This window comes from Micromesistius poutassou (genome assembly GCF_964030765.1).
Source record: "Micromesistius poutassou genome assembly, chromosome: 3".
NCBI classification, from domain to species: Eukaryota; Metazoa; Chordata; class Actinopteri; order Gadiformes; family Gadidae; genus Micromesistius; species Micromesistius poutassou.
The window spans coordinates 23,372,354-23,397,819 of record NC_140273.1 but is presented as its reverse complement, the minus strand read 5'-3'; the positions used below and the strand labels follow the sequence as shown (position 1 = coordinate 23,397,819).

At 48.5% G+C, this 25,466-nt stretch overlaps 2 protein-coding genes and 1 non-coding gene across 6 annotated transcripts in view; 2 read left to right on the top strand and 1 right to left on the bottom strand.

The window, feature by feature from the left end:
- Positions 1-8,099: 8,099 nt before the first annotated feature.
- AC3HAE_011282 (transfer RNA arginine (anticodon CCG)) lies at positions 8,100-8,172 on the bottom strand. The gene has a single exon. It is a non-coding gene; the product is annotated as a tRNA-Arg (tRNA).
- A 360-nt stretch (positions 8,173-8,532) lies between these two features.
- LOC311341213 (importin subunit alpha-1-like) lies at positions 8,533-21,201 on the top strand. Of its 3 annotated transcripts, none has more exons than XM_084466107.1 (11): positions 8,533-8,553; positions 8,845-8,951; positions 10,249-10,377; positions 10,817-10,905; positions 12,462-12,730; positions 12,939-13,033; positions 13,333-13,596; positions 14,416-14,649; positions 14,971-15,153; positions 17,217-17,366; positions 20,843-21,201. In XM_084466107.1, exons 2-11 carry the CDS (start codon positions 8,886-8,888, stop codon positions 20,930-20,932), a joined length of 1,569 nt encoding a protein of 522 aa, XP_084322233.1. In that variant the 5' UTR covers positions 8,533-8,553; positions 8,845-8,885; the 3' UTR covers positions 20,933-21,201. The 3 variants fall into 3 exon arrangements, with proteins under 3 accessions (XP_084322233.1, XP_084322231.1, XP_084322232.1); XM_084466105.1 differs by having other exon boundaries at positions 8,550-8,602; XM_084466106.1 differs by lacking the exon at positions 8,533-8,553 and adding an exon at positions 8,583-8,613.
- Positions 21,202-21,906: 705 nt separating this feature from the next.
- LOC311341212 (E3 ubiquitin-protein ligase SMURF2-like) overlaps positions 21,907-25,466 on the top strand; it is a 50,217-nt gene continuing 46,657 nt past the window's right edge. For both annotated transcript variants that reach the window (XM_084466104.1, XM_084466103.1), the window contains exon 1: positions 21,907-22,151. In XM_084466104.1, coding sequence (XP_084322230.1) covers positions 22,100-22,151 — 52 coding nt within the window. In that variant the 5' untranslated portion in view covers positions 21,907-22,099. The remainder of the gene's footprint in view (positions 22,152-25,466) is intronic.

Sequence of the window (25,466 nt, the reverse complement as noted above, 5' to 3'; positions counted from 1 at the left end):
GTCTCTGGTACTTCCACAACAACTCAACTTCCTCATACACGCGCGACTATATTCGCTTGATAAAACTGCACAAATCACTACAGCGACGGATTATGACTTGTTACGCGACAAAACCTAGGCGACACCGCGACCAGGCGACAAACGTGTCTTTTGGTGTGAACGCACAGTTATTCTACGGGAAAAAAAATCGTTAAAGGGGTAGTTCAGGATTTTGGACATCGGGTCTCATTTCCAAGTGAGCCAGTGTGTTATTTATCACTGGAGACCGTTTTCAACACTTTTCATTCAGTCCGTCTAGTTGCAGAAATCGCTGGTGCTAGGCTAGCGCAAGTCGAGGGGAACTGCTAGCCTGCCAATAAAAACAGTTTTACCCACTCCAAAGTACACCCGAGGCAAACCAATTATAACGCCAGACTATTGATGTAAATGTCTGTGTTGATAGAATAGTGTTAGAAATAAAACTATCCTTGTATCGCAATGATCACATTACATTTTGGGGGACTACTTTCTCAGCAGTGGCGGAATTTCACTTTTCTCCGGTGTAGCAACCGATTCACTACAGCAGAAGGTAAACAGAAGCGCACTCCAGGTAATATCAGTCCGCCGCTGCCGTAGCTTGCTTCCAACTACAGGGATTATTAACCAAATGCAATGCGACGCAAGGGTAAGTTTATTTCTAACACTGTTCTATCAACACAGACATTTACATCAATAGTCTGGCGTTATAATTGGTTTGCCTCGGGTGTACTTTGGAGTGGGTAAAACTGTTTTTATTGGCAGGCTAGCAGTTCCCCTCGACTTGCGCTAGCCTAGCACCAGCGATTTCTGCAACTAAAGGACTGAATGAGACGTGTTGAAAACGGTCTCCAGTGATAAATAACACACTGGCTCACTCGGAAATGAGACCCGATGTCCAAACTCTGAACTGCCCCTTTAAGCGCTCCGCTCGGTTGAAACGCGAGGGTCAGGAAGCCCTTATTAGGTCAGATAATGACGTCCACGTCAGTGATTTAGTTTTTCACGTTCCTCTTTTTCTATGCTGATTATTACCCACCTATCATCCATGTATATGTTTAATGGCTATTTATGTGAAATAACATATGTATTTAGACCAGTAATCTCACATTTTTCGGTCTCTAAACCAGCAAGTTCCTAACATCCTAACAGTGTAATTTCCGTTTGATATACTTGATCTTGGGTTCATGTTCGGGTTTAGGAGAACATTCTTCTATAAAGTGTTAGATGTGTACATACTGGTTTGAGCTGGGGCCGGAGGGCGGCAAAAAGATTCTTGTACAAACATTTATTTTATAAACCAACATGTTAAGCATAACATTCTATATTGACATCATGTTGCTGTTTTTATTTATTGATATTGATGAGAAGTTCTCATTTCTTTTGTAAAGTTAACTAGCCAAGAGGGGAGGCAAAGTTCTCTCATGTTTTTAGCAGCTGTTGCCACAATGAAGTTTCTTTTGTATTTGATAGGACATTTCATCCTAGTGAATAAAGTAATGTTTTTGAAATCAATTTCCAAAATGTCTGTGGTGTCTTTCATTGGATTAAGTAGTGTGTTTAGAAAATGGTTAATCATATTTTTCAGAGATATATAGACCCAGGAAAGCATCTATTAAAGAGTAACCAAACATTAAGTAGAACCTTAGAACCACCCTTGTTGGACCACATGTCCCCTGAGATGGTCCCTACCTCTGCACCATGGGGCACCCTAAGGGACCACTCCTGTCCCCTCTCTCTCTCTCTCTCTCTCCCTCCCTCTCTCTCTCTCTCTCTCTCTCTCTCTCTCTCTCTCTCTCTCTCTCTCTCTCTCTAAGTTAATTGACTCCAGCAGCATGGTTAATGTCTCTCCCCCCCCCCCCACTGGTGTCTCAGAGAGAAGAACCTTCCGCTGTGATTCCCTCATGCTGCCCAAAGTCAGACAGAACTGTCCTAGCAGCAATGTTATTATTGTGAAAGTAATGTTTCTTCAAAGGACAAATTACAATAGGCATCTTGTAAATAAAGGTTTTGTTTTATGTGTTTATGTGTCATGTTTTATTTTTTGAACACCTAAATGAGAGTAGATGTAGCTCATCAGAGCATATTGTCACCTCTCCCAGATTGTAATCACCTGTGTGTCCTTAAGCCCTATTCTAGGTCTGGTCTCCTGATGTGATCATCCATCACCATGGTCCAAATGGACAAGGACAAAAACTCTTCCTGCCAATGCATTCAACTGTGAGTGCTTTATCTTCATCAAAATGTGTTTAACATTGCATAAAGGGTTTGACTGTCAGCTGTGCTAGAGGACATGACATTCTACCACACACCTGAACCAAAAACAAATTCCATTTATACAAACCATGTACAAATCTTTATTGCTTGATTGCTGTTTACAATTAAATAATTAAATAATGCTGGTATTCAGTGCACATTGTGACTTGTCTTCACTTCAAATCTGCTGAACATGTCTTTTTAGGTCATGGGTTTCTGATTTTCTCATTCTTTACTAATCTACTCATCTTCCATGGCTTTGCACTACTCCAAATGGGTATGTAATGCATAAAGTACATCTATTTGTACTTCAGGACTGGTTCTGTGTGCATTTGTGTAAAACAGTCTAACTAGTAAGGAACTAGTAAGTCTGATCTGTATCTCGTGCTTTGAGAGGCGCTCAAAGTGTCTCACAGGCAAATTCAAAACCACCTTCAGCCAATCAGGCCCTCTGTGATGTCTGTGGTTCACAGACAGCTTCATCATGGAAGTTCAGTGGAAGTTGGAAAAAACATTGTTATCATGACAAAGTCACCCCCTAGCCCCGTCTGTGCGATGCTATCTGGAAACATCAACAACAACTCTCATTTGACCCGTGTATGAATAATAGCCTACTTCCTGTTTTCCAGTCTCCAGGAGACTGATCTCGCGTTGACCTCTTGAGTCATGAGACTCTAGGAAGTCTGCTCTTCATTTTGTTGCATCAAGATTAATTTTTGTAAATCTTTCTATTATTTGTTCGTTATTTGAGCGAACTCAGATCCCTGGACAACAAGATTCTGGACTTTGTTTGCAGGCTCGAATGAATCCTTTTCGGTTCAGCTAAGTGAAACAAGCTGTTTTTGTAAGCTATAAATGTATTAGCAAATCCAAAATAACACATACAGTCACCAGCTACAAGATTATGTTGAAGCACAAGTTTTTTGGCAAACATGTTTTAAATAATTACTTTCATGTGCCAGACATGAATAAATGCCAATACATATATATATATATATAGCTTCAGTTTAAATGTACAATACAAAACCATCCAATGAACAAAAACAAGATTATGACACATGACTAAAAAAATCCTCTTCACCTCTTGTCCTTCAGGCTCAAAGGACACGAAAGGTAAGTGTAGTAAGTGTAGGTAAGTGTTGTAGGGCAGCCGGTCTGACAGCGCTCTCTGCCCTGCAGCAGCCGGTCTGACAGCGCTCTCTGCCCGGCAGCAGGAGGTCTGACAGCGCTCTCTGCCCTGCAGCCGGGCTGACAGCGCTCTCTGCCCTGCAGCCCTTCTGTCTTTGGCTTCCTTTATCTGCAGCGGGACCGGCTGGCCTCCAGCGCTCTCTGGTGCTTCCGCTTGTTGAACCTCTTCACGTAGTTGTTGCTTCTCAGAAGACCGTCGCCAGGCTTCAGTTTACCTGCCAGGATGGCGAGGAGGTCACTGGGCAGGTGGCGTCTCCGATGGTATATCTGACCCATCACGATGTATCTGCTCCCTGGTGGGAAAGCAACAATCTAAACACACGTTTTGTATCAGATGGCATTACCCCAATTTTTAGTTGTCATTGTTGCTGGACTTTCTCTGTGTTTATTTATCACAGTTTATATCAGTAGGGACAAACTTACGGAGTAATAATAAAGCGATTGTGGGTTGGTTTATTTTGCTACGGTGTGGACCCTGAAACGATTCCCAGTAGAAGGAAAGCCGCAGAAAGCTGTGACCTAAAGCCCTCTGAAGGGGTCTGAATAACACAAAAAGAACTCTGCGTCATCGTCCTTCTGATGTGGATTTGGGTGAACTTAGTTTCCATGTGTGTGCTTTGTCCATGTCTGGTGATGCTTTCATGGTGTCCCCCGTTCTCCTACCCAGCCTGAGGTCCGGGCAGGGCCTGCTGCACCTGAACGAGTCCAACACCAGCAGCCGCACCTTGAAGAAGAAGCTGTCCGGGCTGACGTGGAGGCGGCTCATCTTGTAGAAGCCGTCGCTGCCCACCATCAGGGTGATGAGGCGCAGGCCACGGCCCACCGGCTCCATGTCGTGGACCACCCCGTTCAGCGCTGCTCCACAGGGAGTCAGGGCTCAGTACTGTCATGTGTTTGTACCATGGAGCATAAGAGCTGCTACATGACCACCCCGTTCAGCGCTGCTCCACAGGGAGTCAGGGCTCAGTACTGTCACGTGTTTGTACCATGGAGCAGAAACACTGAACAAAGACTACATCATTTTCTTTGCATTTGTTGACTCTGGTTTGTTGAGTCAAATGGCACTAATTTAAATTAATTAACCAAAAAACGGTGAGTCGTGTCTGGTTTTATGTACTTTGATACCCAAAATAAATATATATATATAGATCATAAAAATGAAAGTTAAAATATGCGTTCATAATTAGATATATCCAGGTGTTTTTACTGATGGACCTGAGTGTCCTACCGAATTCACTGTGGCAGTAATGCTCTCTCTCCTCTCTCTCTTTGCGGCATTCGCTGAGGCAGGAGGCGTCGTGGGTGAAGTCCGACTCTGAAACGACGGAGGGAAGACAGATGAGAACAAGAAGACCAGGGAGCTGTCTGTCCTGTCAGCATGGGGCCCCATTATCACCCCATTATCACCCCATTATCACCCCATTATCATCCCATTATCACTCCCAGACACTCCTCCGCCTGCACTCTGCAGGACGTGGTGGTCGTTTATTCCACTGAACCGCCCAGACGTCATCCACCTCTGGAATCACAGCATGACCCCAGCTGACCTCTGAGACACCAGCAGACAGGTTCATGACCCCAGCTGACCTCTGAGACACCAGCAGACAGGTTCATGACCCCAGCTGACCTCTGAGACACCAGGTTCATGACCCCAGCTGACCTCTGAGACACCAGGGTCATGACCCCAGCTGACCTCTGAGACACCAGGTTCAAGGCCAGGGTGGAGGATTAGATGGCTGATGGCTGATTTGTGGCTCAAGCTTTGGGTTGACTAATTACCAATGGAATCAGATAAATGTCTCATCTCGCTGTGGCCCCGATTCTCTCAGTCAATGTGACCCGGTGACCTTTCTGAAGAACAACATTATACATTATTACATTAAAGCGTTTCAGCTTATGTCACCATATCTTACGAATAGATCAATTGCTGAAATACCATGAAGAGACGAAGACGTTTAAAGATCCCATGGCATGCTATTTTAATCGATGCTTTAATATAGGTGTTAGTGGGCCCCTAATACAGTACTTGAAGACGTTCAAGAGGTTCAGCCTTGGTGCAGAGTTACAGCCACTACGAGCCAGGCCCACAATGAGCTCTCCACAAACGGGCCGTTTTTAGAGGCGGGTCGAGGTGGAGGGTGGGGGCGTGGCCCTGAGCAGCTTGTTGCCACGGTACCATGCGCTAGTGTTTACAGTGGAACACTGAACACTCTGGGAGCTCTAGATCTAAATAATATCATATTATGTTTAGATATCTATATAATATCATATATATTATCATGGTCAAAAGCTGTGTGCGCCTCCGGATGATATTATGAATCTCAAACGACTGCGTCAGGTTCTCAGACGCCTCTGGTTCTTCCACTTCCACGTCAATATTAAGTACAGACTGAACCGCAACATGGAGGAGAAAAGGATTGTTGCCCGGGGTTGTCCGTCAGAGCCCCGCTGCCCGCTACAGCGGGGCTCCGACGGACAATCCCGGGCAACAATCCTTTTCTCCTCCATGTCGCGGTTCCCAATTCCTTCTCAACCATGGCCGAGATAACCCCCACTACGAGTCTCTTTGTGGAAATACCAGAGACCTCAGAGAACCTGATGCAGTCTAGTCTTTTCACCAAATGGGAGCTTTATGCAAGCTTGCGTTATTGTGTTGCGTGTTATGTGTTATAACTCCAACAGCAGAACGGTTATCCAAATAACAAAGAACACTTGCGTTACAGTGTGTGTATTCACACACACACACACGTGGCGCTCACACGGTCCTAGCTCATTGTCTCATTGGCGGCCAAATTCTCTGGGCGGGCCAAGCAGAGAAAGGGGCGGTACCCTGGCCCCTTATGACAACATAACGGACCGGAAGCCAAATCGAAGCGTTTCAGCAATCCTTTTTTCAAAGACAGAGTAAGATAGCTACTTCTCGGTTTACACCTAACGCAATGTTTAGCTACTGGGGGACCAGAGGGAGGCTAGGGGAACTCAACTCAATGTTAGAAAACCTCATAAAGAGACATGTTCATGCCATGGGACCTTTAAGGACATGTGAACGCTCTCCCTACCTCTCCTCAGGACGTCCAGCTGGTGGGGGCTGGAGGGCTGCCTGTTGAACAGCAGAGAGGGCCGGCTGGCGTTGCGCCCGCCGCCCCCCCCCCCCAGCTTGGCCTTGGCGGGGCGGTTCTCCTCCGCGTCCAGCCGCTGCGCCGGGGGCTCCCTGCGGCTGTGGTCGGGCTGGGCTCCTTTGGCCCGGAGGCCGGGGGAGCTGTCGGCCGCTTCGCTGTGGGGCGGGTGGGGCGGGTGGGGCGGGTGCTGGGGGACGTAGCCGTCGTGGAGGGCGTCCAGGTGGAGGTTCAGAGTGTGGTTGGTGACCACCACCACCGCCGGGCCGCCCTCCAGCGCTGCTCTGTGCAGCGGCCCGGCCGCCGTCTCCCCCCGGCCCTTGTCTCTGTTGTGTGGGGCCGCGGGGCGCTCCCCCCCCCGGGGGCCCTCCCCCCCCCCGCGGGGGCCCTTCCGGGCCTTGCTGTGGGGGCCGTGGGGGTCGCTGTGTTTGGGCCACAGGCCTGCAGGGAGGGCGTGGAGGGCCTTGGAGTCGGCGGTGCGGCCGCTCTTGTCCAGGGGCTCGTTGAGGGGGGGCTCCTTGGGCCCCCGGCTGTGGTTGGACGGGCTCTTCTCCACGGAGCCGTAGGGCTCTGGAGGAACAGCAGCTCACACCTCAACACTCACAGCCTCTCCTCTGTTTACCATCGGGTGGCGTTTTGTGCTAATAGTGAACGCTCTGTTCAGAAGTCTCCCCGTAACCAGCGACAGTGTTTGTGGTTTTAACACAATTTACAAGCAGAATGTGTTTGTTATAGGCTACTTAAGATGCGGGGATAAGGGAACAATTCCCAGGTGACTATAAGAACACACGATGCTTAATGTTTTAGCCTCAGATATGAGATGTTGAAGAAGTACGATTTTTTTTATTTTATTTCTTATAGATTAAAAATGACCTAAAATAATATTAAATAAAAACCTGCAAAACAGTCAAATCATCGTGACATGAACAAGTGACATAACTCACCATGGGCTCCTTGCTGCGCCTCGGGCAGAGACAGCGCTGTTAGAAACAACACGCACCCGATAACTCCCCTCATCTCCGGCTCCGACCGGCCGCTGCTGCTGGTGTGCGGACCGGCCGGGGAGGCGCTCTTTATAGAGGCTCTCCGCATGGGGGGGTCTCCGCATGGGAGGGTCTCCGCATGGGAGGGTCTCCTCATGGGGGGGGGTATCCTCATAGGAGATATCTTTAGGAGGGTCTCCTATGATGTAAACTTGGCGGTTACGACCAAATAAACACCGAGTATTTTTTTCACGATTTTTTTCAATCATGAAAGACTTCGGATGGAACAGGCTTTCATTCATAGACACTATAGACACCTGAATATATTATATAAATCACTACTACTTATTTTTTTTTTTATTGAATTGATCGTACGTCTCACGTTTGGAGATAGAGAGTTTGCAGCCCTCTTCCGGATCAAGGCATGACGATAGCATTGCGACATTTTAGATGATTTAAATACATTTTATATAAGCAGGTTTGGTACTCCTCATCAATCCGAGTCGTCGATCATCCCGTTGAAGAAAACGGAAACTAAATACGACCCAGATGGGACTCGAACCCACAATCCCCAGCTCCGGAGGCTGATGCCTTATCCATTAGGCCACTGGGTCATCACGTTCATTCCGTTAAGATGAGGATTGTATAGTACAGTATGGTATTTTTTTAAGTTAAAAATACGATTGTAGACCGTTTTTATTTCGTTAATTTCGCATTTACAAAGAAACGGAACATTATTGACACCGTACGGACACATATCGGATCATATACAGTAGGTTTTATGGCACGCTATGCGCTTCTAGTTCATATTCCATTCGTTAATATCGCGAGACTTGAGAACGTTGCTATTGACAACAACGTTTTGTTGTAGTGTTTTTAAAAAAGCTGCGACCAATGGTAAGGCACTTCCGACGAAGTAGCCAATAGAAAGTGGTAAAATAAGGGCGGCATCTACGTGACGTCACGACGGTTCACTTCGCCAGAACAAGGAGTCGGTAAGAACGCGCCTCATGCTCTGTGGTCCAGCGTGTTTCACAGCCAACAGTAAGCCAACGGTGTGCTTTGTACGGTTATTAGACCAGCCGCCGCCTCTTGGACCGACGGAGAGCCGGGTTATCGGGCGGCGGCGGTCCGGGGATCAGTCGGCACGTTACGTTAGATAACAGCTGGGGTTCTAGCTAAGTGGCGGAGCTAACGTGCTTCTTTAAACGACGCGCCCGGCTCGTGAACGCGCTGTTAATAACAACTACTACTATAACATCTGACCATACGTGCTTTACTTTTAGGTATCTGTCAACAGCGAAACCGAAACCTAAAGTGACCCGAGATGTCGGCTGCCAGCGACAGCGGAGACCGGCTCACCCAGTTCAAGAATAAAGGACGAGACGCCAACGTGAGCTCCGTCCTCACGTGGCCGCGCACCGCCGCCGTACTGTAGGGCCGATGACTGACTGACTGACTGACCCCGTACTGTAGGGCCGATGACTGACTGACTGACTGACCCCGTACTGTAGGGCCGATGACTGACTGACTGACCCCGTACTGTAGGGCCGATGACTGACTGACTGACTGACCCCGTACTGTAGGGCCGATGACTGACTGACTGACTGACTGACCCCGTACTGTAGGGCCGATGACTGACTGACTGACCCCGTACTGTAGGGCCGATGACTGACTGACTGACTGACCCCGTACTGTAGGGCCGATGACTGACTGACTGACTGACTCCGTACTGTAGGGCCGATGACTGACTGACTGACTGACCCCGTACTGTAGGGCCGATGACTGACTGACTGACTGACTGACTGACCCCGTACTGTAGGGCCGATGACTGACTGACTGACCCCGTACTGTAGGGCCGATGACTGACTGACTGACTGACTCCGTACTGTAGGGCCGATGACTGACTGACTGACTGACTGACCCCGTACTGTAGGGCCGATGACTGACTGACTGTGTGACCCCCACCCCCGTACTGTAGGGCCGATGACTGACTGACTGTGTGACCCCGTACTGTAGGGCCGATGACTGACTGACTGACTGACTGACTGACTGACCCCGTACTGTAGGGCCGATGACTGACTGACTAACTGACTGACTGACCCCGTACTGTAGGGCCGATGACTGACTGACTGACTGACTGTGTGACCCCGTACTGTAGGGCCGATGACTGACTGACTGACCCCGTATTGTAGGGCCGATGACTGACTGACTGACTGACTGACCCCGTATTGTAGGGCCGATGACTGACTGACTGACTGACTGACCCCGTATTGTAGGGCCGATGACTGACTGACTGACTGACTGTGTGACCCCCACCGCCGTACTGTAGGGCCGATGACTGACTGTGACTGACTGTATGACTGACTGACTGTGTGACTGACTGTGTGTGTGACTGACTGACTGACTGACTGTGTGACCCCCACCGCCGTACTGTAGGGCCGATGACTGACTGACTGACTGTGTGACTGACTGACTGACTGTATGACTGACTGACTGTGTGACTGACTGACTGACTGTATGACTGACTGACTGACTGTGTGACCCCCCACCGCCGTACTGTAGGGCCGAAGACTGACTGACTGTGTGACTGACTGACTGACTGACTGACTGACTGTGTGACTGACTGACTGACTGACTGTGTGACTGACTGTGTGACTGACTGACTGTGTGCCCCCCCCCCCCCCCAGGAGCTGCGGCGCAGGAGGGTGGAGGTCAACGTGGAGCTCCGGAGGGCCAAGAAGGAGGAGCAGATCCTGAAGAGGCGGCACGTCAACAGCCTCCTGGACGAGCCCCCCCTCCAGGACCCCAACGCGCAGGTAGGACCCCCCCGGGAGTCTGTAGCCCGGCAGGTACCGGGACCCCCCCGGGAGTCTGTAGCCCGGCAGGTACCGGGACCCCCCCCGGGAGTCTGTAGCCCGGCAGGTACCGGGACCCCCCCCCCCCCCCGGGAGTCTGTAGCCCGGCAGTGTTCACTATCTCAACCATGGTGCTGAGAAGTACGGGTGTTCCCCCGTGTTAATAATGTTATGGTTGTTGCTGGGTGTGTGAGGGATTTGGATCACTTGTTTTCAGACCGAACATCACCGTGGCATTAATACAAAACCTGTAGAAGCTTGACACACTCTGCATTTAGTTAGTTTTGTTATGATAATCATTGTTCCTGGTACTGGATGGAACAGTCCCTTGTATGTGAAGTGACCGCGTTGGCAGTGGGTGGAGGTGGTCAGACTGACCGCGGTCCCTTTTGTGCTTCAGCCCCCCCAGCACTGGTCTGTGGAGGAGATCGTGACCGGGGTCCACAGCCAGGACCTGGACCACCAGCTCCACGCAACGCAGGCCGCCCGGTGAGACCCCCCTCTGTCACTGGTCTCCTCCCAGTGTACCTCCCACTAACTCTGTCACTGGTCTCCTCCCAGTGTACCTCCTACTAACTCTGTCACTGGTCTCCTCCCAGTGTACCTCCCACTAACTGTCACTGGTCTCCTCCCAGTGTACCTCCCACTAACTCTGTCACTGGTCTCCTCCCAGTGTACCTCTCACTAACTCTGTCACTGGTCTCCTCCCAGTGTACCTCCCACTAACTCTGTCACTGGTCTCCTCCCAGTGTACCTCCCACTAACTCTGTCACTGGTCTCCTCCCAGTGTACCTCCCACTAACTCTGTCACTGGTCTCCTCCCAGTGTACCTCCTACTAACTCTGTCACTGGTCTCCTCCCAGTGTACCTCCCACTAACTCTGTCACTGGTCTCCTCCCAGTGTACCTCCCACTAACTCTGTCACTGGTCTCCTCCCAGTGTACCTCCCACTAACTCTGTCACTGGTCTCCTCCCAGTGTACCTCCTACTAACTCTGTCACTGGTCTCCTCCCAGTGTACCTCCTACTAACTCTGTCACTGGTCTCCTCCCAGTGTACCTCCCACTAACTCTGTCACTGGTCTCCTCCCAGTGTACCTCCTACTAACTCTGTCACTGGTCTCCTCCCAGTGTACCTCCCACTAACTCTGTCACTGGTCTCCTCCCAGTGTACCTCCCACTAACTCTGTCACTGGTCTCCTCCCAGTGTACCTCCCACTAACTCTGTCACTGGTCTCCTCCCAGTCTACCTCCCACTAACTCTGCAGGGTTCCTTTCTGGGCATTTTGAATGCTGACCCTTGGATTTGAAAGTTGACAAAAGTTAACGTTAACAATGTTATTCTAAAGTTAACACTTTAGAATAACGTTCATCATCGTCATAAGCCTTCAGTTAATGATGAACTAATCATTAACCAAACATTTAGATGATTAATAAAGGTTTAAGATCAGCTCTTTTTCCAGCAGGCGTGACATGGATAAGCATTAAAGGCATGGTCGATTTCCATAATGGAAATGCACAATACCAGTACTATGACTGGGCCCCATACTGTGCTCATGTACTCAAACTGGTAAAACTTCTCAGATGCAACCACCCCATACCACTTTACGCAACCTGAAGTAACATTGAAGAGCCAGGCAAGCCAAAACAGTAGTGTGTGTGTGTGTGTGTGTGTGTGTGTGTGTGTGTGTGTGTGTGTGTGTGTGTGTGTGTGTGTGTGTGTGTGTGTGTGTGTGTGTGTGTGTGTGTGTGTGTGTGTGTGTGTGTGTGTGTGTGTGTGTGTGTGTGTGCAGTGTTGGGGCCCCTCTTTCCTAAAGGGGTGTGTGTTTTTTAAACGAAGGATTTTATTAAGTACTCCTGTCGGTACTCAGTATTAGCGAGTACCCAAATGTAAGTACTTGGTCTGACAAAAGGTGGAATCGGTGCATCCCTAGTTTCCACTTGTAGTGTGAACCTCAAAGGGGGTTGAGGTAGGGACTTCAACGTGCTATGAATCATTAATCACCACCATTAGTTCATCATGTGGTGTGCTCCTCCTGTCCGGCAGGAAGCTGCTGTCCCGGGAGAAGCACCCTCCCATCGACGGCATCATCGAGGCGGGCCTCATCCCGTGCTTCGTGGCCTACCTGGCGCTGGCGGATTGCCCCCCCATCCAGTTTGAGGCGGCCTGGGCGCTCACCAACATCGCGTCGGGCTGCTCGGAGCAGACGGCGGCCGTGGTGGACGGGGGCGCCGTCCCGGCCTTCATCGGCCTGGTGGCCTCCCCCCACCCCCACATCAGTGAGCAGGCCATCTGGGCCCTGGGGAACATCGCAGGTACGCCTTCACCGTAGGCTCCTGTCTGTGTCAGTCGATTCACAGCCTACGTCCACAAAGGTTTCTACAAAATAGACAAAGGATGAAATGATTGACGGGTTCAATCGGTCAGATGGAGCTCAACCCAAGCTCGGTGGTTCCTCTGTCTGAGAGGAATATTCAGGAACCCTATGACACGACGAGGGCTGAACCAACGTCCTCTTCACAGGTGATGGCTCCAACCACAGGGACCTGGTGATCAGACACGGAGGGATCCAGCCCCTCCTCACTCTGCTGGCGGCCCCGGACCTCGCGGTGTACCCTGTGAGTTCAGAAGCCCGGTTCTCCTCTCCTGGGAGAACGTCCTCTTTTTCCTTTGTTTCTCTTTCCATAGAGTGCCTCTTTATCTGGTGCTGTAATGTACGATCTGCTGCGTAGATCTGTTGATGCTACACTCACTTGGTCTGTTGCTATCTGTTGTACTGAATAATATACGATCACCACTCTGAAGGTCCTGCTGTCTAACTGAACTCTGAGTGATTCTTCTACAACGTATCTCCAAAGACCTCCGCTGAGTGTTCTCAGGGCTCACTGGAGACGTAACGCTGCCGTCTCTCCCCCAGCCGGGCTACCTGAGGAACATCACCTGGACGCTGTCCAACCTGTGTCGCAACAAGAACCCGGCCCCGCCGCTGGAGGCGGTGCGCCTGCTGCTGCCCGCCCTGCTGCGCCTGCTGCACCACGACGACCGCGAGGTGCTGGCCGACACCTGCTGGGCCGTGTCCTACCTGACGGACGGCCCCAACGAGCGCATCGAGGTGGTGCTGCAGGCCGGCCTGGTGCCCCGCCTGGTGCAGCTGCTGGCCTGCGGGGAGCTCACCGTCATCGTGAGTCCTCTGATGCTCTGGTCTACAGCTGGGGGGGCATTTAGAACTCAGTACGGTGAGACGCACAGTGGGAGAGCCGCAGCAGCAGCAGACTGAGAAGTGTTAAAAGTCAGTGCTTGTCTTTGGATCTGTCGTCTACACGTGTCCAGGAGATCACCTCAGTGTTCCCCACACATAGACCAACGTGTGGCGCAGCGCCACAGATTCAACAACCAGCGCCACAAACTGATTCCGCTTTCTTTTTATTTTAACGCGATTTTTAAGTGTAAATATCTCACTCTCTCACAACAAATGTCACGCCAAAAACAGAAAAATACCCGTTAGATCTCTCGTTGCTTCAGACGAGCGCTAAATTGCTGCGGCTGTCACCCCCCCCCCCCCCCCCCCCCCCCCCGTCAACAACTCCACCCGCGGTTATAATGCATTATAAGCATTATAAGATTCTACAGTCTCACTCCGGCCAAAAACCTGTCCGTTGCCAACCCTGCAGGGGGGCACCACACATTGCTACTGGTCTGTGGGGAACACTGTCTCATCGCTGAAGAAGAAACCCCACCTATCCTTTGGAACAAAAACTAGACTAGAAAAAGGAGAATAGGAGGCATCTCAACTGAACGCAAAAACTTGAGATGTAACTAATAAATGTAGAATGTAAGTTAAATGTAGTTAAAGGGCCAAGTTAAATGTAATTACAATGTAACTAGGCCCGTGGTTCTGTCTGATGCCCTCTTGGGTTGACCATTCTTGTAGTGCTACGGCGTTAGATTGTCTGTTTGTGGGGGCACCCCGCTGTACGTCTGACCTCTGGCCTCCTCCCAGACCCCAGCCCTGCGGTCGCTAGGCAACGTGGTGACGGGCACCGACGACCAGACGCAGTGCGTGCTCAGCGCCGGCGCGCTGGCCCTGTTCCCCGCGCTGCTGCGCCACCCCAAGCCCAACATCCAGAAGGAGGCGGCGTGGACCATCTCCAACATCACGGCCGGGAAGAGCGCGCAGATCCAGGAGGTGGTGGACGCCGGCCTGGTGCCCATCCTGGTGGAGGTCCTGAAGGAGGTGGGCGCCCCGCGGCCGCTGTGGGCCACGCGCTGGGACCTCCAGCTCGGAGGAGGGCTTAAGCACAAAGGGCAGATTACATCGTCTGTGCATTCTGACGCTCTGCATTGACCCCCACTAGCACGGCTCAGACCGGCCACTGGTCTGGGAGGAAACCCTTCATCAGTACTGTTACTTTATTAAATGTGAAGCAGAGGGTGAACACAATGCTCTGCTCGGAGGCTGATGTCACACTGAGTGGAGGAGAGGTGACGTCAGCCCAGCGCCGTCCTCTCCTGGGAGGTAAGAAGCGACTGAATGATCCCCTGGTTCTCTCCCCAGGGGGACTACAAAACCCAGAAGGAGGCTGTGTGGGCCATCACCAACTACACCAGCGGGGGTTCCACGGAGCAGGTGGCCTACCTGGTCCAGTGCAACATCCTGGAGCCGCTGCTGGAGCTCCTGTCCGCCAAGGACAGCAAGATCCTGCTGGTCATTCTGGACGCCATCTTCAACATCTTCCAGGTCAGTTTGCTTCTTTTAGGTTTGATTTAGTTTGAAAAAATTGTTCATTAAATGTATCTTATTTCTGCCGCATTAATGTACTTAAAAATGGACCTTTTATATTTCTAGTTGAGTTGTGTACTTGCATTATCCCCAATGTTTATGAATTCCAAAAAACTCATTGGCTACACGGTCTGACTCTCATAGAGATTTATAAAATCTATATAATTAAATAATATCGCAGCCAAAAGCTGCCTCTGATGGTATTATGAGTCCTAAACCACGGCATTGGGTCCTCTGCCGTCTCTGGTACGTCCAGAACAAGTTCAGACTTGTAGTGCTGGTTGTCTCGCCCATGGTTGAGACTTAATTGGTGGAAAGAGATTTTGGCGTTCACAAGAGGAATGGTGTTTTGAAGTTTGTGCGATCAACAAGTAAAGTTTGTCTACTCGTGTGGTCAAACTCTCCCGAACACGCGGTGCGAATATTGGCTTTAGGTGTGAGCGCACAGTAAAGCTCTGTACAACGAGTGCAACGCCAAACTGTTGGGCGCCTTTGCCAGTGTTGCACCAAACGAAAGGCTCCCGAACCGCAGCCCTCTGCTGCAAAGAAATCACCCGCTCATTATACAATCATTACATTATCTTTTTCATATCGTGATATGTATCGCAGAACGACCCAATATGGCCATAGGACTTTTTTCCAATATGGTGCAGCCAGAGATGTATAAAGTACTAGAGACCCAGACTTAAGTACAAGTACTGTATCACAAAAGTGACTTGAGTAGAAGTGTTCTTTTAACACCCCACTTAAGTGGAAGTACTAAAAGTACTGAAGTACTGAAAGTAAAAGTATTGTGTAAAACATCTCAAAGGCCAGAGGGGTATTCCAAGAAAACGGCTAAGTGACAAACATGGGTAAGTTAAAGGACAATTCCGGTATTTTGAACATTGAGCCCCTTTCTGGTTTGTCTAGGATGAAATAGAGAACATGTTGACTATTGGTCCTGTCTCTGGTATTTGGCTCATTTAGAATCGCCCTGCCTGCTTCAGAATGGCTGGCTACGGGCATTCACAAACCTGTCCTTAAAACAACCCTAAACATTTGTTTTCAGAAATGTGCAACTCACCGAGTGGTTAGTGGTGTTTGTTGATGTTCCAAATCAAGTATCGTAGTGAAATACAGTTTCTGTCGTGTTTGATTGCTATTTTATCACATTTTGTAAATCCCATTGGTTTCTGTTGGAAGACTCGTTGCTCGTTGGCCAGAAATGGAAAGGAGGGCTGTTTACGTTTGGTTGTAGTCTTTTCGTTCAGTTCTAGCCCTACTGTTGAGACGGAGAACCGAACGAAAAGACTACAACCAAACGTCAACAGCCCCCCTTTCCGCTTCCGGCCAACGAGCAACGAGTCTTCCAACAGAAATCAATGGGATAACATTTTTATAATTGTAACGAGTAACGATTCAGCACATGAAAAATGTATTGGAGTAAAAGTATTAAACTCATCAAAAATATGTAGTGAAGTAGGAGAAAAAAATAATACTCCAGTTAGGGCTGGGCGATATGGCTGAAAACTGTATCACAATATAAGTGTTTCATATCGGTCGATATCGATAATTATTGATAACTGTTATGACCTGTTCAAAATATGGACCAGGAGAAAAATATAAACGTAATCAGTTTTATTTTAAACTTAACCTTCCCCTGATTGTAGGCAGACAGGGAAAAGTAATGTCAACACAATCATGGAAAACTCAAATACATATAAACATAAGTCTGAATGAAAATGAACATCACAATGAAAACTTAACGATTATCAATTATAAAGTGCTCAAAAACGTGCTACAAAAAAGTGTTCTAAAACATTTGCAGTGTTAAATGTAAACATAAAGAAGCCTGAGATCTGAGAAGAACTATCTTAGAAGAACTATCTGTAGGCCTCCCTAACAGGCTGCAGCCCTGGCCCTGTGTAGGCCCTGTGTAGGCCCTGTGTTGGCCCTGTGTAGGCCCTGTGTAGGCCCTGTGCAGGCCCTGGCCCTGTGCAGGCCCTGGCCCCGTGCTCCCTGACGGTGTGTCTCTGCAGACGGGGGAGAAGCTGGGCGAGACGGAGAAGCTGTGCGTGGGCATCGAGGAGTGCGGCGGCCTGGACAAGATCGAGGCGCTGCAGGTCCACGAGAACGAGGCCGTGTACAAAGCCTCGCTGCAGATCATCGAGAGGTACTTCTCAGCCCAGGTGAGCCCCGCCGTCTCCCCAGACTGGAGGTCTGCAGCAGTGATGAACCCCTCTGAGGTTGACTGGAGGGGAACTCGTGGGGCTGTTTCTTTCAGACGTGGAGGTAGTGGGTCGTTGGTTAGTACATGAGATGGTGATAAAGATGATGATGCAGGTGTGTGGAGGTTGGTTAGTACATGAGATGGTGATAAAGATGATGATGCAGGTGTGTGGAGGTTGGTTAGTACATGAGATTGTGATAAAGATGATGATGCAGGTGTGTGGAGGTTGGTTAGTACATGAGATGGTGATAAAGATGATGATGCAGGTGTGTGGAGGTTGGTTAGTACATGAGATTGTGATAAAGATGATGATGCAGGTGTGTGGAGGTTGGTTAGTACATGAGATGGTGATAAAGATGATGATGCAGGTGTGTGGAGGTTGGTTAGTACATGAGATGGTGATAAAGATGATGATGCAGGTGTGTGGAGGTTGGTTAGTACATGAGATGGTGATAAAGATGATGATGCAGGTGTGTGGAGGTTGGTTAGTACATGAGATGGTGATAAAGATGATGATGCAGGTGTGTGGTGGTTGGTTAGTACATGAGATGGTGATAAAGATGATGATGCAGGTGTGTGGAGGTTGGTTAGTACATGAGATGGTGATAAAGATGATGATGCAGGTGTGTGGAGGTTGGTTAGTACATGAGATGGTGATAAAGATGATGATGCAGGTGTGTGGAGGTTGGTTAGTACATGAGATGGTGATAAAGATGATGATGCAGGTGTGTGGAGGTTGGTTAGTACATGAGATGGTGATAAAGATGATGATGCAGGTGTGTGGTGGTTGGTTAGTACATGAGATGGTGATAAAGATGATGATGCAGGTGTGTGGAGGTTGGTTAGTACATGAGATGGTGATAAAGATGATGATGCAGGTGTGTGGAGGTTGGTTAGTACATGAGATGGTGATAAAGATGATGATGCAGGTGTGTGGAGGTTGGTTAGTACATGAGATGGTGATAAAGATGATGATGCAGGTGTGTGGAGGTTGGTTAGTACATGAGATGGTGATAAAGATGATGATGCAGGTGTGTGGTGGTTGGTTAGTACATGAGATGGTGATAAAGATGATGATGCAGGTGTGTGGAGGTTGGTTAGTACATGAGATGGTGATAAAGATGATGATGCAGGTGTGTGGAGGTTGGTTAGTACATGAGATGGTGATAAAGATGATGATGCAGGTGTGTGGAGGTTGGTTAGTACATGAGATGGTGATAAAGATGATGATGCAGGTGTGTGGAGGTTGGTTAGTACATGAGATGGTGATAAAGATGATGATGCAGGTGTGTGGTGGTTGGTTAGTACATGAGATGGTGATAAAGATGATGATGCAGGTGTGTGGAGGTTGGTTAGTACATGAGATGGTGATAAAGATGATGATGCAGGTGTGTGGAGGTTGGTTAGTACATGAGATGGTGATAAAGATGATGATGCAGGTGTGTGGAGGTTGGTTAGTACATGAGATGGTGATAAAGATGATGATGCAGGTGTGTGGAGGTTGGTTAGTACATGGGATGGTGATAAAGATGATGATGCAGGTGTGTGGAGGTTGGTTAGTACATGAGATGGTGATAAAGATGATGATGCAGGTGTGTGGTGGTTGGTTAGTACATGAGATTGTGATAAAGATGATGATGCAGGTGTGTGGAGGTTGGTTAGTACATGAGATGGTGATAAAGGTGATGATGCAGGTGTGTGGAGGTTGGTTAGTACATGAGATGGTGATAAAGATGATGATGCAGGTGTGTGGAGGTTGGTTAGTACATGAGATGGTGATAAAGATGATGATGATGCAGGTGTGTGGTGGTTGGTTAGTACATGAGATTGTGATAAAGGTGATGATGCAGGTGTGTGGAGGTTGGTTAGTACATGAGATGGTGATAAAGATGATGATGCAGGTGTGTGGAGGTTGGTTAGTACATGAGATGGTGATAAAGGTGATGATGCAGGTGTGTGGAGGTTGGTTAGTACATGAGATGGTGATAAAGATGATGATGCAGGTGTGTGGAGGTTGGTTAGTACATGAGATGGTGATAAAGGTGATGATGCAGGTGTGTGGAGGTTGGTTAGTACATGAGATGGTGATAAAGATGATGATGCAGGTGTGTGGAGGTTGGTTAGTACATGAGATGGTGATAAAGATGATGATGCAGGTGTGTGGAGGTTGGTTAGTACATGAGATGGTGATAAAGATGATGATGCAGGTGTGTGGAGGTTGGTTAGTACATGAGATGGTGATAAAGATGATGATGATGCAGGTGTGTGGAGGTTGGTTAGTACATGGGATGGTGATAAAGATGATGATGCAGGTGTGTGGAGGTTGGTTAGTACATGAGATGGTGATAAAGGTGATGATGCAGGTGTGTGGAGGTTGGTTAGTACATGAGATGGTGATAAAGGTGATGATGCAGGTGTGTGGAGGTTGGTTAGTACATGAGATGGTGATAAAGATGATGATGCAGGTGTGTGGAGGTTGGTTAGTACATGAGATGGTGATAAAGATGATGATGCAGGTGTGTGGAGGTTGGTTAGTACATGAGATGGTGATAAAGATGATGATGCAGGTGTGTGGAGGTTGGTTAGTACATGAGATGGTGATAAAGATGATGATGCAGGTGTGTGGAGGTTGGTTAGTACATGAGATGGTGATAAAGATGATGATGCAGGTGTGTGGAGGTTGGTTAGTACATGAGATGGTGATAAAGATGATGATGCAGGTGTGTGGAGGTTGGTTAGTACATGAGATGGTGATAAAGATGATGATGCAGGTGTGTGGAGGTTGGTTAGTACATGAGATGGTGATAAAGATGATGATGCAGGTGTGTGGAGGTTGGTTAGTACATGAGATGGTGATAAAGATGATGATGCAGGTGTGTGGTGGTTGGTTAGTACATGAGATGGTGATAAAGATGATGCAGGTGTGTGGAGGTTGGTTAGTACATGAGATGGTGATAAAGATGATGATGATGCAGGTGTGTGGAGGTTGGTTAGTACATGAGATGGTGATAAAGATGATGATGCAGGTGTGTGGAGGTTGGTTAGTACATGAGATGGTGATAAAGATGATGATGCAGGTGTGTGGAGGTTGGTTAGTACATGAGATGGTGATAAAGATGATGATGCAGGTGTGTGGTGGTTGGTTAGTACATGAGATGGTGATAAAGATGATGATGCAGGTGTGTGGAGGTTGGTTAGTACATGAGATGGTGATAAAGATGATGATGCAGGTGTGTGGAGGTTGGTTAGTACATGAGATGGTGATAAAGATGATGATGATGCAGGTGTGTGGAGGTTGGTTAGTACATGGGATGGTGATAAAGATGATGATGCAGGTGTGTGGAGGTTGGTTAGTACATGAGGTGGTGATAAAGATGATGATGCAGGTGTGTGGAGGTTCTGCTCCACTAACCCGGTGGTTCTCTCCTGGTGCAGAACGAGGAGGACCAGGCCGTCGTCCCGGGGGTCACTGCAGACGGATTTGCCTTCCAGGTTCCGGACGATCAAAGCACTTTCAACTTCTAACGCTCCACCTTTCTCCATGCTCTTTTTTTTTTTAATTTAAACTGTCCTCTTATTTCATATTTGTACATACTCGTACAAAGATATCCACATTTTCATGCAAGATATGTAAATACATTTTAAGAAATGTCTTCTTAATTGTGTGTAGTTTTTTTGTGTGATGGTAGAACAGTTTGGGAGGCAGTGGGATCGAAGGGAGTCGAGCTCATGCAGTTCCCACGTCAGCCACCAGGGGGCGCTGCAGGCTTTTCTTTGTTCAGCCCATGTACTTTAGACTTTGAAAAGGGGGTTTTATGAATGAAAACTTTTCGTGGCTTGTTACAACAAAGATTAATAAAATCTAAAGATTGAGATGTTTTATAACCTAATCTCTGCTAAAAACGTACACCTTGCTGATCAAGAGCAACATTTATTTTTGGGTTCAACCCATTTGTCCACGCTGATTGAGTGTTAGATGTTTTGTAATTGGGTCACTGTAGAGGGCCAGTATCCCGGGTCCAGAGCCAATGCCCCTCTACCCTAATAGAGGTCTAATAGAGGTTAGATCTAATAGAGGTTTAATGTTCCTGGTGGTTTAGTGTAGCAGACCCCGGGTTCAGACCCCAGAGGTCTCTGGTGGGTTCAGACCCCAGAGGTCCTGGTTCAGGGTTCAGACCCCAGAGGTCTGTGGTGGGTTCAGGGTTCAGACCCCAGAGGTCTGTGGTGGGTTCAGACCCCAGAGGTCTCTGGTTCAGGGTTCAGACCCCAGAGGTCCTGGTGGGTTCAGGGTTTAGACCCCAGAGGTCCTGGTGGGTTCAGACCCCAGAGGTCCTGGTGGGTTCAGGGTTCAGACCCCAGAGGTCTGTGGTGGGTTCAGGGTTCAGACCCCAGAGGTCTGTGGTGGGTTCAGGGTTCAGACCCCAGAGGTCCTGGTGGGTTCAGGGTTCAGACCCCAGAGGTCCTGGTGTCTTCTCGGTCTGTGTGCGTTGTTCAGAAAAGGGACTCGATGGGAGTGTTACGGCAGCGGGCATCGAGCAGCGATACCGGGACTCCTTTATTCTATGTTGCTCAGCGAGCTACCGCATAGCTAGCCGGATGTCTTCGGAGGGGTTGTCTTAAGTCGACGCGGACCCTTGTTTCCAGTGTGTATATATATTATATATTATATATTATATTGTGTATACTCGGAGGATGTCGAACCAGGGCGCCCGGCGGAGCGGCCCGGTGAAGCTGCGGCTGACAGGTAAGACCGCTGCTAGCTGCGGCTAGCTGCTAACGGGACACCGAGACCTTTCTCACGTCTCCTGCTTTAAAACACCGACCTGTCCTGAGACCTGGACCTCTTTAGTCCGGACTGAGAGAGTGTGTGTGAGTGTATTAGTGTGTGAGTGCATTAGTGTGGCTTTACAGGAGCAGCTGTGGGACTACAGCCTGAAGCTAGCTAACGTTAGCTTCAGTAATGTGTTTTAGTAAACTTCGTCTCATCGTACAGCTTGGTGTCATATATATATATATTTATATATGTGTGTGTGTATATAATAGAACAATAATATAGATATAATACTGCTTTAGGAGTCGATGAGTATTATTGCTCAATGTTGCTTTTGTTCTAAATGTGAGTAAAGGTTATCGACAGCGAGTTAATTATTGAGGACGCTTCATGTTAATGAAGCACAATAAGGTAATGACAATAACCCGATTCAGTCATTATTCTTAAATCCTCAGTCTTTGATCTATCACTGGCTTTATTTAACGGCATGTACCTCTTTATGAAGGGTTAGTAGGATGGTAAGTTATGGTAACATGTGTTTGGACCTTTTACTATAAATAATGAGGACTAGTTTTCTGTATGTAAACCAATCCCCGCATACTGGGGGCTTTTTAACCGGCATTCATGTGTTCGATCTCCCCATCCAAACCAAATCTATTATATTATATATATTACCAGATCGGGCAAATGCATATTCTCTTCGACGTGAGGAAAATAGTTTGAATGGCAATTTACAAAATAGCATTGCTAGCTCTAAGTGAGTGTTGTGTCTGTAGTTGGTTATTCTGATCATACGTCCTCCTCTCCTGAGCGCAATGCACTTCGGCTGAGTTTGTGTTTCTTAAACTCCACGGCACCGCCGTCATTTTCCAGACGGTGGGACAGGAGCGGGTCCGGGACCGGGCGCTCCGCCGTCCCGTCCGCCTCCCAGCGCCTCCATATGCGGAAAGTTTTTAAAGGGGCCGCAGTGGCCTTCAGTCGGAATCCCTGGAATGTGACCCTCCGAGAGGAAATCTGGGTCCCCGAAGACCAGACACGGCCCGTCTCTCCCTAACCAGAGTGTGTGTGTGTGTGTGTGTGTGTGTGTGTGTGTGTGTGTGTGTGATAAAGGAGAAAGTATGTTAGGAAACGGGAAGGAGGGATTTACGGATGGAGAATAAGTGATTTTGGAGGGTCAAAAGGACTCAAAACAGCGGTCAGACACTAGTGAAAAACCCTGGTTACGCACTGAGTGCATGGTGTACATGTCTATGACTGGTTGTGCGGGACAGGCCTTTTGAAAGCGTTTGTGTTGTCAGCCCACATGGGCTGGATGTGTAGTCTGCTCTGGCAGGAACCCCATCTCCGCCGGCCTCCTCCCTGTCTGTCTGAGGGGAAGTCGGCTGTTTGGAATGCCCTTTTCTTCTCTTTTTTTTGATTGCACACCAGTCCTCCCATGTGGTTGTAGAAACGATGGCAACATTCCACCACGAGGTATTACCAGCTGGCAGGGCGACGGCGTGGTACTCTCCCCATCAGCCCACCTCTCCGAGCACACGGCTGTAAGGCGGTGAGCTGCATGGAGAGAGCGGCCTGGCGCTGGGGGAAGGCCCGGCCAGTGCTGGCCAGCATCCCTCTGGCGGGTTGAGACCTCCACATGCACAGTGATCATTTGGTTATAGATCAATAGCTGGAGTTCTTGCAGCACTGCTTACCCCTTAATGTGCTGAACACAAACGTACCGTCCAGAAGATGATTCATCCTCTGCTCCCTCAGACTGGTCAGGGCTTTAGCCGGAGGTGAACCCCTGGCTCCGCTCGGCCTCCGAACGGATGAGGTTTGAAATATGTTGTGCTGGCTAATAACTGCTTTAAGCTGTGTTGGAGCGTGTACAAGTGTCCGAGAAAGTTAACCCTCTCTCCGACAACCAACATGAGTATTACAATGTTGAAGCACATATAACACATTTAACAACGTTTAAAACAATAACTAACAATTTTTGGTTCACAGCCCCTTCAAAGATTGCAAAGGACAGCCGTGCCACTGTTTTCTAGGTGTGCGCTGGAGTATCCCGTCCATTATGGCGCATTTCCACCGCAGGGTGCGGGTCGGTTCGGTCTGCTAAGGTGCGGCACGGGTCGCGTTTCCACCTCCAAAAGTGGGCGTGACCCGGACTGAGCCGTGTTGAGCCGTACTCGTCTCACTGTACTCCTCCGTTGAGGAACTGAGAGCCTGAAAGGGTCCGGCAAGTTTGAGCTACACACGCCGTCCGTTGATTGGTCGACAGAATTGTCACTTCCGTGCGACAGGGGGATAATAACAAAGAGTGTGTGTGTGTGTGTGTGTGTGTGTTCTCTGCAGTACTTAGGGTCACTGTGTTGTGGTCAGGTGGAGTCATGAATCACTAGGACACAGATACGCAAACTTCCTTCAAATGTGTTTAGTCTGACTTGCGTAGCATAAACTACAGACTCTCTCCGTCTCCGCTCAGAGGCAGGTTATGCAGTATCAGTCCATCCATCGAGATGGATGGATGTGGATGACAGTAAACTCTGTCAGACACTCATGATTGAGTGTTGACGTGGCGGTTCATATAGAGGAGCCCTTAAGGCATGATGTCACGGTCGCAGGCCTGCAGCTATCTGCAGCAGCCTAAGCCTCACCAGGAAGGCTGGTGAGGACATGGCAACTCAAGGCAGGAAAGAGCAATGGCAAAGCTTTTAGTTGCACCACGAATATCTTCCCATGCAAAAGCTTGACCAGTAGAGAGCAGATTGTGATATATGGTTTGCCGCTAAAAGAAGGCCTGTGATAAAGAGTAGAAAAACACTTGAAACAAACATGTGAGCTAGTGCATCACAGGGTTAGCTTCTGATCTGGAAACGTTCAGTAGGTTTCCCTTTATGCTGTTGCTGAGGTTTTGCTTTCAGGGTTCAGAAACAGCCTAGTGTATTTTTACTTTCTGTTCAGCAATCAGCAACTTGATGCGGTTAGTAGACGTGTCTTGTGCATTTCCCACAGCAAATGAGGATCAATGGACTTGTTCCTGATCTATACCAAACCTAACATTGTTGGAAGAGCCTAAAGTATTCATTAGTGGAAATGTTTTCAGCTAGAAATTAAATACATTTAGAAAAAGGTAATAAATGATGAAATCAAGTCTTAAACTGTAAAGACCATGATTGGGCTGACAAGCATGTCCCTCCTTAAATAGATTCTTCTCAATTCAAATCAATGTAATTGATTTGAAATGAGAAGCAGGTCATTTATGTATGACCCCCCTCTAACCCCAGCCCCCCAGAGGGTAAT